General features: G+C 41.5%; 1 protein-coding gene across 2 annotated transcripts in view; it reads left to right on the forward strand.

Annotated features, from left to right (window-relative positions):
• The window catches only part of LOC128611697 (chromatin remodeling regulator CECR2), a 42,245-nt gene that overhangs the window by 14,356 nt on the left and 11,210 nt on the right, over positions 1-16,679 (forward strand). Inside the window, exons 2-12 of one of the 2 annotated variants that reach the window (XM_053631422.1) lie at positions 5,520-5,614; positions 7,697-7,880; positions 8,455-8,582; positions 8,711-8,791; positions 11,166-11,224; positions 11,378-11,538; positions 13,252-13,338; positions 14,269-14,410; positions 15,045-15,174; positions 16,173-16,210; positions 16,332-16,423. In XM_053631422.1, coding sequence (XP_053487397.1) covers positions 5,520-5,614; positions 7,697-7,880; positions 8,455-8,582; positions 8,711-8,791; positions 11,166-11,224; positions 11,378-11,538; positions 13,252-13,338; positions 14,269-14,410; positions 15,045-15,174; positions 16,173-16,210; positions 16,332-16,423 — 1,197 coding nt within the window. Of the gene's footprint in view, positions 1-5,519; positions 5,615-7,696; positions 7,881-8,454; positions 8,583-8,710; positions 8,792-11,165; positions 11,225-11,377; positions 11,539-11,633; positions 12,824-13,251; positions 13,339-14,268; positions 14,411-15,044; positions 15,175-16,172; positions 16,211-16,331; positions 16,424-16,679 lie in introns of those variants that run through there. The other variant, XM_053631423.1, reaches the window with a different exon arrangement.

Below are 16,679 nucleotides of genomic sequence, written 5' to 3' on the forward strand. Positions count from 1 at the left end.
GCCAAGCATGCAGTATGTGTAGCCTGAGACCTAATTAGTTTTGTAAAAGATACGGGAAAGGAGACCAGACCAACAGCTATTCATGATTCATACGGTCAGAAAGGAAACGGATATTTGTGTGGAGGTTTTTCCTGTAGGGACGATTAACTCCTCTTGTAGCTAATGATCCTCACCGAAAGACCTGAGCTGTGATCTCAACCCCAGGAAGTGTCTGACCACCCAGCCTTGACATTGAGACAGGTCTGGCTCTCTTTGTTGACTGTAAAAACAAAAATTTGGATCCCTTTTCTTTTTTTCTTTTTTTTTGTGGTGTCAAAGTGAAAAAGTGAGCAATTCAAATTTTGTGCGTTCGGATAAATCTCCTGAATTTCCAACATCCGACTAGAAAAACCAGAGAAATCGCCCCTCGAATCAGAATTCCTACTCAAAATTCAGAAAGGGCTCCATATCCTGAACTCTGGGTTGAGATGCCACATCAAGATGGCTGCTCACACCATCAACATTAAATAAGCTTGCTTCGCAATACTTCACTTTTCACACTACTTTGAGGTCACAACTTGTTATTCCCAACCTCTAACCAGGAAAAGCTAAAGAAAATACCCCCTTGAAATTCCTACTTGTCAGCTTGGAGTAATCTTATCAACTACAAGTTCTTTCCCAAATCCTGTGGTTGTAAGTACAGTACTTGTTTGGAAGTGTAACCTCGGTGTGCTGAGATCTATGACAAACTATAGATCTTTACCCATTCTCTGCACACAAAACTCAGCATGGCAAAAGACACGACTGTGGAGGTTGTTTGCAGGAAGGAGGAGAGACGAGTCTTTACATGGTGGTGATGTCCCCACCCATCCCCCGTATTCCCCTTAAGTAGCAATGGCTGTTAACTGCTCCTCACCATCTGTGGCAGGCCTCTGGTATGTATCAGGGACTGACACTAGCAACGTCCTGGTTTTGCCTGGCCTCCGAGGCCTAGGAGACTGCTGACACAAGCCAATCAAAAATGCCTGATCAGCTTTTTCTTCAAGGGGTCATTTGCCTTCAGCAGATCTTGAAGCTGTGGGCTTTAATTGAGTTGCTCACCATCATAGTCAGTAAAACTGAGTCAGCTTGTTTGTAATGTGGCTATTTTGTTTTCTAGTAACTTGGGCCACAAAGGTCTTGAAGCTAAAAGATGTTTAATTATGTGCTTAAATCATTCAGGTGACTTAATACTATAATGATTTTGGGTTGGATGAGATTTCAGTCAGTGGCCTCATGACATTGGATGAGATTTCAGTCAGTGGCCTCATGACATGCCTGTACTTCTACTGTGAACCATTTCATGGGATTAGATGAGGGTAGATTAGGATAAACTTTGTTATTTTGCAGAGTACAGTAGAGCAGTGGTAGCTCACTGGTTAAAACGTTGGACTACTGATCAGAAGGTTGGGTTCAAATCGCAGTAATCCTTGAGCAAGGCCCTTAACCCTCAACTGCTCAGTTGTGTAAAATGGGATAAATATAAGTCCCTCAGGATAAATGCATCTGCCAAAATGCTGTAAATGAGTACAAAGAATGCAGTTACACTATATGGGCAAATGTTTGTGGACACCTGACCATCACACTCATGTGCATGGTGAACATCCCATTCCAGATTTCCCCTTTGCTGTTATAATAAGCTCCACTCTTCTGGGAAGGCTTTCCACTAGATTTTGGAGCGTGGCTGTGGGGTTTTGTGTTCATGTAGCTATAAGAGCATTAGTGAGGTCAGGCACTGATGTTGGTTGAGGAGGCTTGTGGTTCAGTTCATCCCAGAGGTGTTCAGTGAGGTTGAGGTCTGTGCAACCTTAGCAAAGCATGTCTTCATGGAGCTTGCTTTGTGCATAGGGGCATTGTGATGCTGAAACAGGTTTGGCCACCTCAGTTCCAGTGAGGGGAAGTTGTAATGCTACAGCATATAAAGACATCCTACGCAGTTGTGTGCTTCTGACAGTTTGGGGAAGGATCACATGGGTGTGATGATCAGGTGTCCTCAAAATTTCACGGTTCCACTGTGGCTTGAACTGCAGGTAGACCTGGATTCAATCTGATATTCGGTATTTGCATCGGAAGAAAGTGCTGGGGAAAAAAGAACAAACCTCAGCAGCTTTTCTGCTTCTTGGGAACATTAGAGGCTTAAATGCCAAACTCGGCTTAAATCATTTGTCTGACAACATTTTGGGTAAATACACCATCATTAGGAAGCTTTTATCGCTTTCTTGGCGTTGATGCTCAGTCTAGTCTCTCAAGCAGCAGTGTTTCCTGGCAGACTAAATGGCAGCTTTCCAGGTCTGATCTGAAACCACCTGTGTCTTAGACAGGTGTTTGGGCTTAGTCCATGATGCAGATTGTTGGTGCAGGATTTTTTTTAAAAATGCTGGTTGGCCAGAAAAATGGGGGTGAAAACTTTTTAGAACAGGAAAACTAGTTTTAAGTGTTCACATGTTTAGTTGTTTAAAACGAATGAGGGGATGGATTGCCATAAGCGTCCTTTACAATTTATGTAGAGAATCAGCTGTGGGGGCTGGACAAATAAGATGGCATTCAGTGACGTATTCTTCTGACCTCGTATTGTTGGTTCACAATTTATTTTTTAAAATATTATTTTATTATATATTCAAGGTAATAAATTCGAGTAAAATTACCATGTAATCAAATGAATGAATTATCTGGGTGTTATATAAATTAAATATCGTTTTTTTATTAAAACGAGCAAAACATTTTTGAATGGTGAATATTAATGATATTATTATTATTATTATTATTATTTATTATTATTATTATTATTAGAAGAAGAAGAAGAAGAAAACTATATTTTAATGATTAATTGGCATGATACATGTTTGTGGAAAACTACCTCAAGAAACTTCAACCTGTTATCTAAGATACACCATTTGGTTCATGTACATTTTTACTGTTAATTCAGGTTTAGTCACGAACATTATCACCATTTAGGAAGTTCTTTTGGAGTATGGTATGAACGATGCATCAAACTGCCCACTTCAGTTGCCCTGGATGTTCCCAAACAGTGAGCAAAGCATGGTGGGACTGGGCTAGTTTAAATTTCCAGCTGTTGAGGGGGGGGGGGGAGTTGGCTTGTGCGGAAGAAAGAAGCCATACACACCACATTTATTTCCCTCCTTTGCCATCTGAGCTGCTGAATGGCACTTCAAAGCCGGCGTGTGGTGGTGCTAATCCCCCACAGCCGGACTCAGGTTTGAAGTGTGATCAAAGTGCAGCCTGCACCGATAGATGGGCTCTCTTCAGCTCGTTGGTTGTCAGGGGACCATGAAGTGTGTATGAGCATGATGAGGATCTGAGGAACCTCCAGACCAACTCCACACTTTCACCAACGTAGCTTGTTGTACTGAACCATTCCCAGATTTCTGTTGTATATCAGTTCAGTCATGAGTACAAAGGAAAACTGTGATCTCATGAGTCGAATTTCAGCTCGTCCGTTTTCTTGGGCTCTCTTGAAGATATGAAGAAATGAATATTTATTATAAGCAGTTATAATGAGCGCCAACCCTGATCTGAAAGGATGCGTTGAAATGGATGTGAAGTGGGTGCTTTGAAGGGAAGACTTGATGTAAAATGTCACGATGCGAATATAAATTCGACAATGAAAGGGCGTCTGATTACCGCAGGATCACAACCTTTTTATTTATTTATTTTGTGTGTGTGTGTGTTCCGCCCAGCCCACTTGACAGCCAGGCCAGTCACCTTTCAAACTCAATCCCACACCAATTGACTCCTTCAAATAAGACTCTGACACATCCATTCTTTCTTGTGCTGAACACCTGTGCAAGCAGATCGATAGCTTTTAAATTACTCATTAAGATCCTCCCAGGAAGTTCAGTTGGCTCAGCATTTTTAAAAAAAAACGATAGACAGTTGGTGTTTTCTTTGTCAGAGCTTGAAATAAAGAGTCTGGATTTTTTTTTTCTTTCCTCCTAAGCACTAACATGTGTTGTTCAAACTCTCTCTCACTCGCTCGCTCGCTAGTTTTTCATCTTGCTGATGCCGTCCTCAAGGTTTTCCGTGGCCCCACGTAGCCAGGAGGTGTGTTAGCCGACCTCTGCCGACCCCGGTTCTTTCTGCTGTCTCTCTGGAGAATGGCGGCAATCTGCAGCTTGAGTGAATCTCGCAATGTATCGAGGTCTGCCTATCCTGCCCTTGAGTTAATGTTTGAGTGTCACTCTGCTCTTCAGGAGGAAAGGGGGAGGATATTTGGGGCTGAGGTTGAAAAGTGTGCTCTGTTGCCTGAGGGACTGAGCAGCAACCTTGAGTCCTTGAGAGAGGGTCGAAAACGAAAGAGGCTAAAGCTCAGTGTAGTTGCTGTGCTTCTTCTTGAGAAGGGGGAGCTAAATGAAATTGACATGGGTCACAGGGGAAGAGTGGAGGGGTAGAGTGTGAATTTGCATATCTGCCCTCTCAGCTATCTTTCAGCAGTGCATTTGGGTAGGGCGGTGCTCGGGCGCAGACGAAGGAGGTGGTTTGGTAGCCGTAGCCTTTTGGGCTCCTGCTGGTGCCAAGTGTTTTGGCTTCGTTTTCTTTCAGCATGCTGGAGTTTACTCTCCTGCTTATTGCCGCTTCATAAAGTCTGAATAGTGAGCGCACAGTGCCGGGCCGGAGAAGGGTAAAGGTTGAACTTGAACCTCAGCTGCAGGAGCCTTGCTGAGAGCCTTGAGGCATTTTTTAGGAGCACAGGCTTGAGGCTGTCCAGCTCAAACCAAAGCAGAGGATATTATTAGGATACATTTTCTATAACAACACATCCTGGAGGGTTCTATTCCTCTTATACCATAAATGTTATAATAATAATAAATCAAAATCTCCTTACAGAAAACTTCTGAAAACACTGTAATTAACCGTGTATACATTTTTACTTGTTAGCTTTAGATTGCAGTGGCTTTGCGTTCTCCATATATGTCGCTGTGACTTAGCTGTATAGATAGATAGAGTTTATATAAAATCATGAAACATTTTAAGTACTGCTGGCAGTAATGTCAGCGCTGCTGTTAAAGAAAATCAACACATTCTGAGCAATCAGAATCAAGACTTTAATAGAGCTGTGGTATAAAGTGAATTATTGTTCTGTGTAGAGCATGTTAGCTCTTTGTTAATGTCTGCAGCCTTGCTTGTTCCTAAAATTTGACAGTCCTGATTTACAGGATGCCTTCATGGTCAAGATATAAAATGCTAATAAATAAATAAATAAATAAATAAATAAATAAATAAATAAAGTTGTATTTCATTAGCAGTCTCTAAATGATTCTCAAAAACCCTTCAATCTCAGTTACTGTTAGCCCAAGCCAGGAACTCAACCCTGGTCCGTCTTAATACTTTATTGAGGTGAAGCATTTCTCCTGTAAAAATGGGACGACCCCGGTCGTTAAACCCGATATGCTCTCATAACTTGGTAAAAAGTGGGGCTTGTAAAACCCTGTAAAAATGGCTGACCTCTGCTCCCTGTGGCTCTGTGTGTGTTTGTTGGTTAGGAGCTGGAAGAAGCGCTGCTGAAACAGGACAGGGACTTCCTCTCCGAGCTCGTCTGCTGTCTCCTGCAGGGATGTTACCAGCGGAACGACATTACGTAAGTCTTTTTCTTTCAGTCACAGCGACTCCAAATTTAGTGAATCGGAGGCTTGATATTACTTTCGCAACCATCACCAGCACTCTTGAAGAATGTGTCATAGCTCGTGCAGCAGGTTGGGCTGACCCACCACATTTGTCATGACACGCTTGAACCGTTCTGGCGGTTTGCCCGAGGCAGCTGTAGCCTCATTTCCCCGAAATGGGTGTTTGCGTTAGTGGTTTAGTCAGTGCTCTGTGTGTGATAAATGGCTTGATCCCTGAGGGACGCAAATATCTCATCAGGTAGAGTAGCACCTATAGCTACGTACATACCACAGGTAGAAATGACCCTGCTGGCACATGTAGTTAACAGAACGGTTTATTGGACTGGACAGCTGCTGGGCCCTGGCCTTTTCATCCACACACTCGCTTGCTGAGCGTCCTGGGGGGGTTGGGGGGACAGAGGGAGTGATAGAATAGTGGGGGGCCTGCAGCTGTGTGAGAGTGCATTCTGCTTTCTCCAGATAAGCCCATTCTTTCCCTCCATTCTCCTCTCTTTCTTGTCTGTGTTGTGGCAGGGTTCACCCCTGGCCTGGCCTCTTGTTTCTGTGCATCCTAGCAGGAACTCCAGCTCTCCTTGCTTTTGGATGAAGCCAACACAATGTGACCCAGAACTAATGCTTGTTTACCCAGTCCAAACCAACGTGATAATGGAGCCAAATAGACGCCTGTCGTATCTTTTATGGGCCTTCAACTCTTTCAGTCATATGCATACATTGCTGTTCATTTGGTCAGAAATGAAATGATTCCGTTCAAATTGATTGAGGTTGAGGTGATTCATTTTTGGTTCAGTAGCGGCATCATTGTATACACTTGAGCGGAAAGGTTTTTGGGTGGAAATGGAAAGCGAACCTCTACTTTGGAATTTATCACCAAAAAATAGATTTGAAGTGTGGGTATATCCAGTAACAAGATAGCATACCGAAACTTAAATTCAGTAAAATATAAAAATATTTGACAAGTAAGACTGAATAGTTGTACCGTGATTCCCTCGGTCTCCAGACCCGGCCCGAAGAAATCAGGGTTACAACAAATTTAGCAGGTTGAAGGTACTTATAAAACCAAACCGTGTGCATACTAGTTCTGACAGAACTCCCAGACAGGACGACACAAACTCACTTTGGAGCCAATCCGTTTTTGTTTTTGTTTTTCCCCCACTATTTTTATTAACCCATTTTCTCACAGTTTGGTAATTTGCCAATCCCCACCCACTGGCTAGCTCTTTATTACAGGTGAAGTCTAACCTGCTTCTATCCAGATGAAATGAAGTCTTTTTGAACTGCTGCACATGATACTGTGACATACTCTGAGGAAAGCGTTCACAGAGCGCTCACAGACTCCCGTGATTGGCTGGTGTTGCTTTGATTGACTGGTTAGACTAACGCCATCACACCATCCCTCCCACCCAGAGAGCATGGTCAGTTATGCTCTGTTGGACTCCCGGTCACGGATGGCTGTGACATCCTTGGGATTCAAATTCTCAATCTTCTGTTTAACCAGTTTGACTACTTCTGATGGTGAACATTGGTGAAACCTAAAATAATGCTGCTGATGTACAAAACACTTGCAATTGATGAACATGGGATTAATGTGTCATTTGAACAGATCAAAGGCTGTATAACTGGAGGCAATACTGTGGATGTTCTCCTTGTGTCCATGTGGGTTTTCTCCAAGTTCTCTGGTTTCCTCCTACCTTCCAAATACACACTGGTGGTGGATTACTCTGAATTGCCCCTAGGTGTGAATGAGTGTGTGGTTGTGGTGCCCTTCATCAAACTGGCGTCGCATCCAGGGTGTATTCCCACCTCATGCCCAGTGTTCCTGGGATTGGCTCTGGATCCACCACAACCCTAACCAGGATATAGCTCTTACTGAGGATGAATAAAGGAACTGTTTAGATAGCAATAAGTTGATGTTCAGCCATAAACTAATCTTACTTTTTTATTTTATTTTATTTTGATTTTAATGCAGAAATTAGGGGGGGGGGGGGGCAGCAAGCTTAAAAGTAGCTAAATACTGTACAACTTATTTCTCCTGTCAGGCCTCAGGCTTTCCGTAGGTACCTGGAGGACATCATCAGCTACCGCTGGGAGCTGGAGGAGGGTAAACCAAACCCTCTGAAGGAGAGCTCTTTTGAGGAGCTCCCAGTCCGCACACAGGCGGAGATCCTGCACAGGCTGTGTGACTACCGCTTAGATGCTGCTGACGTCTTTGACCTGCTTAAGGTAAGACTCGCTCCATGAGTGCAGAGTAAAGCTGTGCTTCTATAAACACATCCCTAATACAAAAAGAAACTGTAGTGTGTACAGAGCATTTCATAGAGATGAAGAGATGGTGATTAGATATGTGAAAGTTTATTTATTTATTTTATTTTTTTTACTGTGCAAAACTATTGGCACCAGAAAACTGGAACTGAGCATTTTTACTTGGCCACCGGTTTTTGTTCCTGCTCAAGAGCGGTACCAACAGCTAATGATATTTATTTCTTTAATTTTTTTAAGAATGATCTTTTAATCATGTTTCATTCCGGCAAACATGGGGTTTTGTTTTTCCACAAGGAATTTTCATGTCAGTGCATAACTCAATTTAGCTTAACTTAAATGTACTTAACATGCCCGAGTTTTAACAGCTATATCATCAATTATACGACATCCGTTAAATCAGTGACATACCTGCTACAAATGAAACACGAAATATTACTTTACTAATACACAACATTTCTCATTTTGGGTGTTTCTAGTCTTTCAGCTGTTTTTTTTGACTGACGTGTCCTTTCTTGTTCCTGACCTTTTCTCTCAGGGGCTGGAGGCAGACAGCTTGCGTGTCGAGCCTCTTGGTCAGGATGGACACGGTGCCCTTTACTGGTACTTCTACGGCACTCGCCTGTATAAAGAGGAGCCTATCAAGAACAAGTCCCCTGAGCTTGGGTATGCTGAAGGAGGGGGACATTAGTTAGAACGGAAGGTTTAATGCAGTGTTCATGTGAACAGTTTAGTTAAGATCCAGTAATGCAAAGTGAAAACATGCTTTCTTCTTCTCCTGATTCGTTTCACAGTGAAATCTCTGAAATAAGAGCACCTGAGAAAAAAAGGAGGGGAAGACCCCCGAAAAAGAAGCATGAAGATTCATCACCAGTGTAAGACTTTTAAAGACTATATATACAGTATCTCACAAAAGTGAGTACACCCCTCACATATTTGTAAATATTTGATTATATCTTTTAATGTGACAACACTGAAGAAATGACACTTTGCCACAATATGAAGTAGTGAGCGTCCTATTCCACTCCTCCATGACCACATCACGGAGCTGGTGGATGTTAGAGAACTTGTGCTCCTCCACCTTCTGTTTGAGGATGCCCCACAGATGCCCAATAGTGTTTAGGTCTGGAGACATGCTTGGCCAGTCCATCACCTTCACCCTCAGCTTCTTTAGCAAGGCAGTGGTCATCTTGGAGGTGTGTTTGGGGTCGTTATCATGCTGGAATACTGCATACTGTGTGTGGAGTTATTTTGAGGGGACAGCAAATTTACACCGTTACACAAGCTGTACACTCACTACGTCATATTGTAGCAAAGTGTCATTTCTTCAGTGTTGTCACATGAAAAGATGATATCAAATATTTACAAAACTGTGAGGGGTGTACTCACTTTTGTGAGATACTGTGTGTCTATATGAGAGAGAGAGAGAGAACCCAATTAATCAAGTGAGACAAAAATATTATACTTGGCCATTTATTTCTTGAGGAAAATGGTCCAATATTGGACAAGTATATGAATGTTTGCTTTCAGTATCTGGTGTGACCCCCTAGTGCAGCAATAACTGCAACTAAATGTTTCTGGCAACTGTTGATCAGTCCTGCACGTCGGCTTGGATGTCCATTATCTCAAGCCTAGCATGAGATAAAAGTGTTAGGCTGCTTTCACTCTAGGCATTTCCCCCTCAACTGTCAGTGCAAGCCTATGCAAAGCAGCTTCTAGGCTGGTAGAATGGGGCTGGTTTTAAAAAGCTGTGCCGCCATGGGTTTTTTTTGGTTTGCTTTTTTTAAGTTAGTTACCATGGAGTGCTTCTAAAGTAAAAAAAAATAATAATAATAATTTCCTGAATCGTTGCGATAAGTGACATGTGCTTTTTATTTCCTGACCAATCAGATTATAGCTTGGCCAGCAAGCAATAAAAATGAACATGGAGTGGCCACGTGTTGGTGAACGAGTGATGTGCTTAATGATGTGTTCTGTTGGAGATATTTTAGTGTTGAGATTTGACCAATGCAATGGTAACTGGAGATAAAAAAAAAAGTAATAAATTTTATATATTATAAAAAAAAACACACAATTTATATATGTGTGTGTGTGTGTGTGTATATATATATATATATATATATATATATATATATATATATATATATATATATATATATATATATATATATATATATATAAATAAAAAATGAGTGAGGTATATTGATATCCACTCTCACAGACACCGGTTGATTATCTGTATACGTTAGGACTCGTTTATCGAGACTGATACGAACAGATTTATTCATACACCATTCGTATGAGCATTTAAATAAGTAATTTAGTATTCATGAAAATCTAGTAAATTCAGAAAAAAACAGTAGCCTAATCATGCTCCTGAGAGAGTGTGTGTAAAAATAACTAATGTAAACCTCAACTTGATCAACTTCAAATCATATTATCATATATTTACATGAACCAGAATTTCCACTTCTGCCTTTTAGCTTTTACCGTGATGGTTCAGTTCATGCTCCCAGCTGTTTGTTTGTATCAGAAACGCTATGTGCACTTTTTTCCGGTTGATTGACATGCATATGTGAGTTTAGAAGAAAATCTTGTTTCCGAAACATTTGTAAATCTGGCAGAAAATTTTAATTGACTTTTGCTTATGCAAAAATTACACACAACAAAAGATTGATAAGTGAGGCCCAGACCTGTCTAAATGCTGTTTGGTCACATAAGCACACCAAAGCTTAGACAAGCTGCCTTCTTTTTGCAGTAGTGGCTTAATGTTGAAAAATAAATCTAATCTCTGTGACGGGGCTTCTCAAACTTCCTTAGCAAAGATTTATTATACAAACAGAATTCAAGTTAGAAATTAGGCTCATTATTTAAATGTGTATGGAAAGTTGACATTATTTATAGGCCTGCTTGTTTGAAGTATTGAGGCTTGGAGTAAATACACTAAATGCAAGAACTCCAACAAATATGATCAAAAACTATTGGCACTACAAGAGCTACTGTATAGATGTAGGAACTTATTATTACCTTACTATAAGGTTCATAATGGTGCTTTGTGATTTCTGCAAAAATTAAAGAGGGGCTATGACTTATGGACCCCTGGGGGTGGATTAGAGAGTGTGTGTGTGTGTGTGGGTGTGTTTGATGAGTCGCTTATTTCACATCAGCACAGAGGCAGTGGGTTTCCTATGGACCAATCTGCCATGTGTGAAAGCGGCTTAATTTGACATCTCCTGTTGTGTATTTCAGTGAGATTGAATCTATGCAAGATGAAGAGAACAGAGAGGAGGAGCCGCAGCTGAGTAAAGGTGAGTTTATGAACAAAGCAAGAACATAAGCGATTTTTAAAGGACTTCCATTACCACTTATTACATCCCCATTTATGATCTGAATACTGATCAGGACCGTAATATTGTGAGCTCTGTGAGAACTTACAAGTGTGTGTGCGTGTGTTGTGACAGAGCGCAAGCGTGGAACCTGGTCTCTGGTGTGTGAAAATGAGGAGCAGTGGACCAGGCTGGCTGAGAGCATTAAGGACAAAACCTCACCTCAGGACCGGCACCTGTTTCGCATCATTACCCAGAACTTCCTGCCTGAGATCAGCAGCATGATCGAGCACAAGGCAAGACTCGAGTATTTTACATTTTTATTCAGGGGCTTAAATAGTCAGTATACACACACACACACACACACACACAAAAACCACAAATAGAAAGGAACCTGATATTGATAGCTTTGCTATTCAGCCTACAATAAAGCTTTAGTTTCATTTATTTCAAATCATAGCAGTGTTTTTACAGCATGAAATATTTTTGATTACATGGGGTTGGATTTAGGGACATTTTTAGTGCATCTATTAAATTTAAGTGCCACATGTTGGCCAGAGCCTGTAGAGTCTAATTTTATCATATTTTTCTCGCTTAGTATTTTAATTTCTTCGCAGGTTTTTTCAGGGTTTTTTTTTCAGCATTATTGCCAACATTTTAAAAAACATTTTCAAAAAATAATAAATCCCACTAAAACCAATTCTGAAAAAGCGCACGAGTAATAGGACATCATAAACTGTAAGGATTAAGAGCATATTAAGCGATAAAGATGTTTACATAAGGTTGTAGTAAAGAATTGAAATAAAATTGCACACAGGCGATCGAATGAGAAATGACCGGCCACAAACTAACAGCTTGGTCAGCAACCATGATAAAATACACTCTGAGCACGATCATAACACGCACTGATTCGGAACCGGTAAAAATGGTAAATGGTGCACTTATATAGCGCTTTTATCTAAAGCACTGTGTCTCATTCACCCATTCATACACACACTCACACACCAATGGTAGCAGAGCTGCCATGCAAGGCGCTAACTTGCCATCAGGAGCAACTTGGGGTTCAGTGTCTTGCCCAAGGACACTTCGGTATGTGGAGTAATGTGGGCTGGGAATCGAACCGCCAACCCTACTATTAGTGGACAACCCGCTCTATCACCTGAGCAATGGCCGCCCCAGGTTGATGTGCAGGTTGATGCTGAGATGTCAGTGTTTTCAAAAACGTGTTTTTCATTGAAAAGTGTGAAAAAGGAGTTTTAAAATATCTCCCCAAACTCTCACAAAAAATGATTTTGGTTGTGTTTGTCAAGTACACATCTCCCACATCATTTTCCTACTCTGTGCTAAACATCTCCATCATCTGCCACTTTATATTTTCCTTTACCTGTCAGTGTGAGTCATGCACAGAGAGCTAAATGCACATTGACCTCAGATGGAACAAAGAGTGGGGCATCTTTCATAAACCTGACATACAACACAAAGAACCCTGTCTGAGTTAATCTTATGTAGGCCCTAACAGGAGGCAGGCTCTCCCCTTCAGCCGGCCAGAGCCTAGTGACTGACGGCATGCAGCGTGGCCGGGTGAGTGACCTCTTAAGTGGCTCCACTTGAAGCAGTTCATCTCTCTCTGCCAAATTTAAGTGCAGTGTAATAATACACTCAGCACTCGGAGATATTTATGGTGCCCTTACGATAAACCATAAACCTTTTTTCCCCTCATAGTCACCACTGTGACTGTGTGTAAGTTTTCTCACACTAGTATGCAAGGTTATTCTAAGTCATTGTTAACTGCTTCCATTTTGCAAATTGACTTATTTACATTAACTCGCGGCGAGGTGAAGCAAAGGGTAAGCCCGATAGAGCACGACTTGACCCCAGTGACGACCTCCGACATCCCTACACTTTTAAAAACGCTCCCCAGAGAATGTGCCTGATCGAGCGCGGAAGAAAGATGGGGAAAACTCATCACATTCTTTTTTTTTTTTTCCTTTCTTTTTTTTTCTTCTCAGGAGAAAGAGCAGTTGCAGAAACTGTTGAATCCTCCTGTCCGAAACTCTTTGAGGCTTTTTGACAAGCACGTCGTAAACAAGGAGGAGGTATGTGTCCTTTAAATTCTGCTTTTAAATCGTTTTCTTTTAGTATCTTTTAGAATTACATGAAATACAGCGTGATGTAAATCCGCTCGTCTGTTTACTTCTGTACGGATTTCCTATTAACACTTTTGTCCAGCAATGCTTCTTGAATTATCGATTCTGATTGGTCAGAAGGTGTTACATTTACATCTATTCATTTAGCAGACGCTTTGATCCAAAGCGACTTACGAATGAGGAAATACAATCAAAGCGATATAAGAAAGCGGAGAGCCAGTGTAAGTGCAGAAGTGTTTTATTTGTATTAGTTTTTATGACATTTATATTGGTGGCGGGGGCTGGGAACAAGTTAGGGGTTAGTTAAGTGTTCATGGAAGAGGTGGGTATTTAGCCATTTTTTGAAGATAGTGACAGATTCTGCTGTCTGGATTGAGGAAGCTCATTCCACCACTGAGGGACAGTCAGATTAAAGATTCTGGAAAAGGACCTCAAGCCTCACTGTGTAGGCACTACTATGCGTCGGTTGTTAACTGACCGCAGGTTGTGTTAGGGAACATAAACTTCAAGGAGAGTGCTGAGGTAGGGAGGTGCTGTTCCAGACATGGTCTTGTACATGAGCATCAAGGCCTTGAATTTGATGCGGGCGGCTACAGGAAGCCAGTGGAGGGAGATGAAGAGGGGTGTGAAATGAGTTCTTTCAGGCTGGTTGAAAACGAGGCATGCTGCTGCATTCTGAGTCATCTGAAGGGGTTTGATGGAGCTGGCTATGAGGCCCGAGAGTAGTGTGTTGCAATAGTCCAGTTTTGAGTTAACGAGCCTGGACTAGTAGCTGTGTAGCCTGTTCAGTCAGAGTCTGATTTTCTATGAAGTTTCGTTTTTTTAAATCCACTTTTTCTGTGAAAAGTTTTGTTGTGTAAAGTCACTTTTCTTGCGTAGGCTGTCTCTGAGGTGGATCTGAAACAGAGAGAGGAGGACTTGGAAAGGCAGGTTTTACTTGCCGAGCAGCGGCGAGAAGAAGAACGACTCCTCCAAGAGGAGCGAGTGAGGGAGGAACTGGAGCGGGCAAAAGCAGCTGAAGGTACACACTTTTTTTTTTTTTTTTTCTCCAGACCTCCACAGGCAGCTCATGGGCACAAACACTTTCAGAAGCCAGATCAAATGCACACACGCGCGCACGCACACTCTTGGGTGTACACATGGAAGAACTTGCTTTTATCCCAAGCCTGATTCAACCGCACAAAGAAGCGAGATGAGGAGGAAACTCCCAAACCTCATTTATCACCCCAAACTCTTGATATCCGTGTGAGAGTTATTTAACTCCTGATTGTGGCACTGGGCTGCTCTGCTTGTTAATGTATAATGGATGAAGATTGTAGCCTGAGGAGCTCTCCAGTGGCTCCTTTCCCAAACCTCTTTAATCCTCACAGCATGGTGCGCCTGACACAGCCTTTCATATCAGCACTGAAACCAGCTCGGTTCTTTATCTCACACAAGCCTTTTGATCTAGTGTGCCTTCTAAAGCTGCTCTCTGAGTCACTCATTTGACTTCACTGAATTCAGAAGACTAAATAGACTGGTTTGTTTGAGTAACAGGTGCCTTGAGGAGAGAACTATAAATGGTGGAAAAAAAATTTTTGTGAGCTTTTGAATAGGCATACGCATGTAGGTATGGACGTGCTCATGATCACGCTTGTGTGCACGTCTGTATTCAGAACGATCTCGGAGAAGAAAGCAGCGTGAGGAGAGGGCGTGGCTGCTGTCTCAGGGGAAGGACTTGCCGGTTGAGCTGCTCCACCTGGAACCCCACTCGCCTGTCCGCCGCACTCGCCGCACCAATGAGCTGTAAGAGTTTATTTTATGACATCACTCATAAAGTCCTACAATCCCAGACTGCAGCTTACACTATAATAAGCCCTAACATTCATATAGTTTTATGTGAAACTGTAGCTACACTCCAGCACTGCTATTTTAAATTACTAAAAGCATGAGCATCGATAAGATTAGTGGTTCTGAAAGGAGTCACCAGTGTCAGTGGCTTGGAACAGAGGTATTGCTGTAACTTTGAGGTTTTCTTAAAAACTTGGGAAGACCTTTAGGACGACGACGTTTGCAGTTTCCCCTGTTATATTTACATGTAGTGTGTGTGTATGTGTGTGTGTGTATGTATGTATGTATGTGTGTGTGTGTGTGTGTGTGTGTGTGTGTGTATATATATATATATATATATATATATATATATATATATATATATATATATATATATATATATATATATATATAATTTTTTATTATTTTTTTTTTGTCATATTAACTTGACAAAAAAGAAGAGAAAAGAGAGGCTAGAGGGAACAACTGTGTATAGCTGCAGTGACTTGTGTGATAACAGGAGCCAATTTGTTTCCCAGACACTCCACAAGATTTTATTCTTTACTTTAAAGATTTGTGTACAAAAAAAAAAAAAGTGTCTAATAGGTGAGGATTGGTTAGTTTCAACATTGTCAGAATACAAGTACAGTACAAATAAAATCCTGAGTAATAAAACACCCCAGATTCTACGTGTTGGCTTTGTGTGTTGAGAAATCCTAACTTTCCATGCATTTAAATCATGTTTTTGTTTGGTTTCTTCCATTAGATTATACAGTTTTGTTCATAACTATTAGGTTGGGCGAAATGAGTCACGATCAAGGACCAGAACCCAGTCTATGATCTGTTTACATGTGGAGTTTTACCAGTAAAATTCTTTCACACAATTCTGGACCTTATGGCTGCATAGTTGTTTTTTACCCTTTACTTGGTTATGTTCCTCATTGCTAACTTCCAGTTCTCTTTTTCTCTTTCAGCTACGATATCGATGATGACTATGCTGCTCTCTACAAAGGTGGGTTGCAGTAGGAAGGCCTGTGCCAGCAGCAAAGCCTAACCCATGTTTCCTCATTTCTCAGCTTTAGCACTTTCTGTGCTTTTAAATCAGATCTTTTTTTTTTTCCCCCTCTCCTCAGTGCTGGAGGCTCTCAAGGCTCACAAAGACGCTTGGCCCTTCATGGAGCCTGTGGATGAATCCTATGCCCCTAACTATCATGAGATTATTCAGGTTAGCTTCCCATATGTCTCCGCAGGGAAACTTTTTGAGACTCCGATTTCACAACACGTGTTGAAATGAGCACCAAGCGGTGAAACGGGTTGTCATTGTGATTGTGCTGCTGCTTCAGATGAATCACGTTACGGAAGTTTGTTTTACTGTTGATGTGGTTGGTAGCTTGTTTGGCTGAACTGTAAGTGTGGATATTGTTAGACTTTTCATGATAAGTGCTCTCCATATATATCTCTGATTATTTTTCTGTCTACTT

Source organism: Ictalurus furcatus, chromosome 8 (genome assembly GCF_023375685.1).
Source record: "Ictalurus furcatus strain D&B chromosome 8, Billie_1.0, whole genome shotgun sequence".
Classification (NCBI taxonomy): domain Eukaryota; kingdom Metazoa; phylum Chordata; class Actinopteri; order Siluriformes; family Ictaluridae; genus Ictalurus; species Ictalurus furcatus.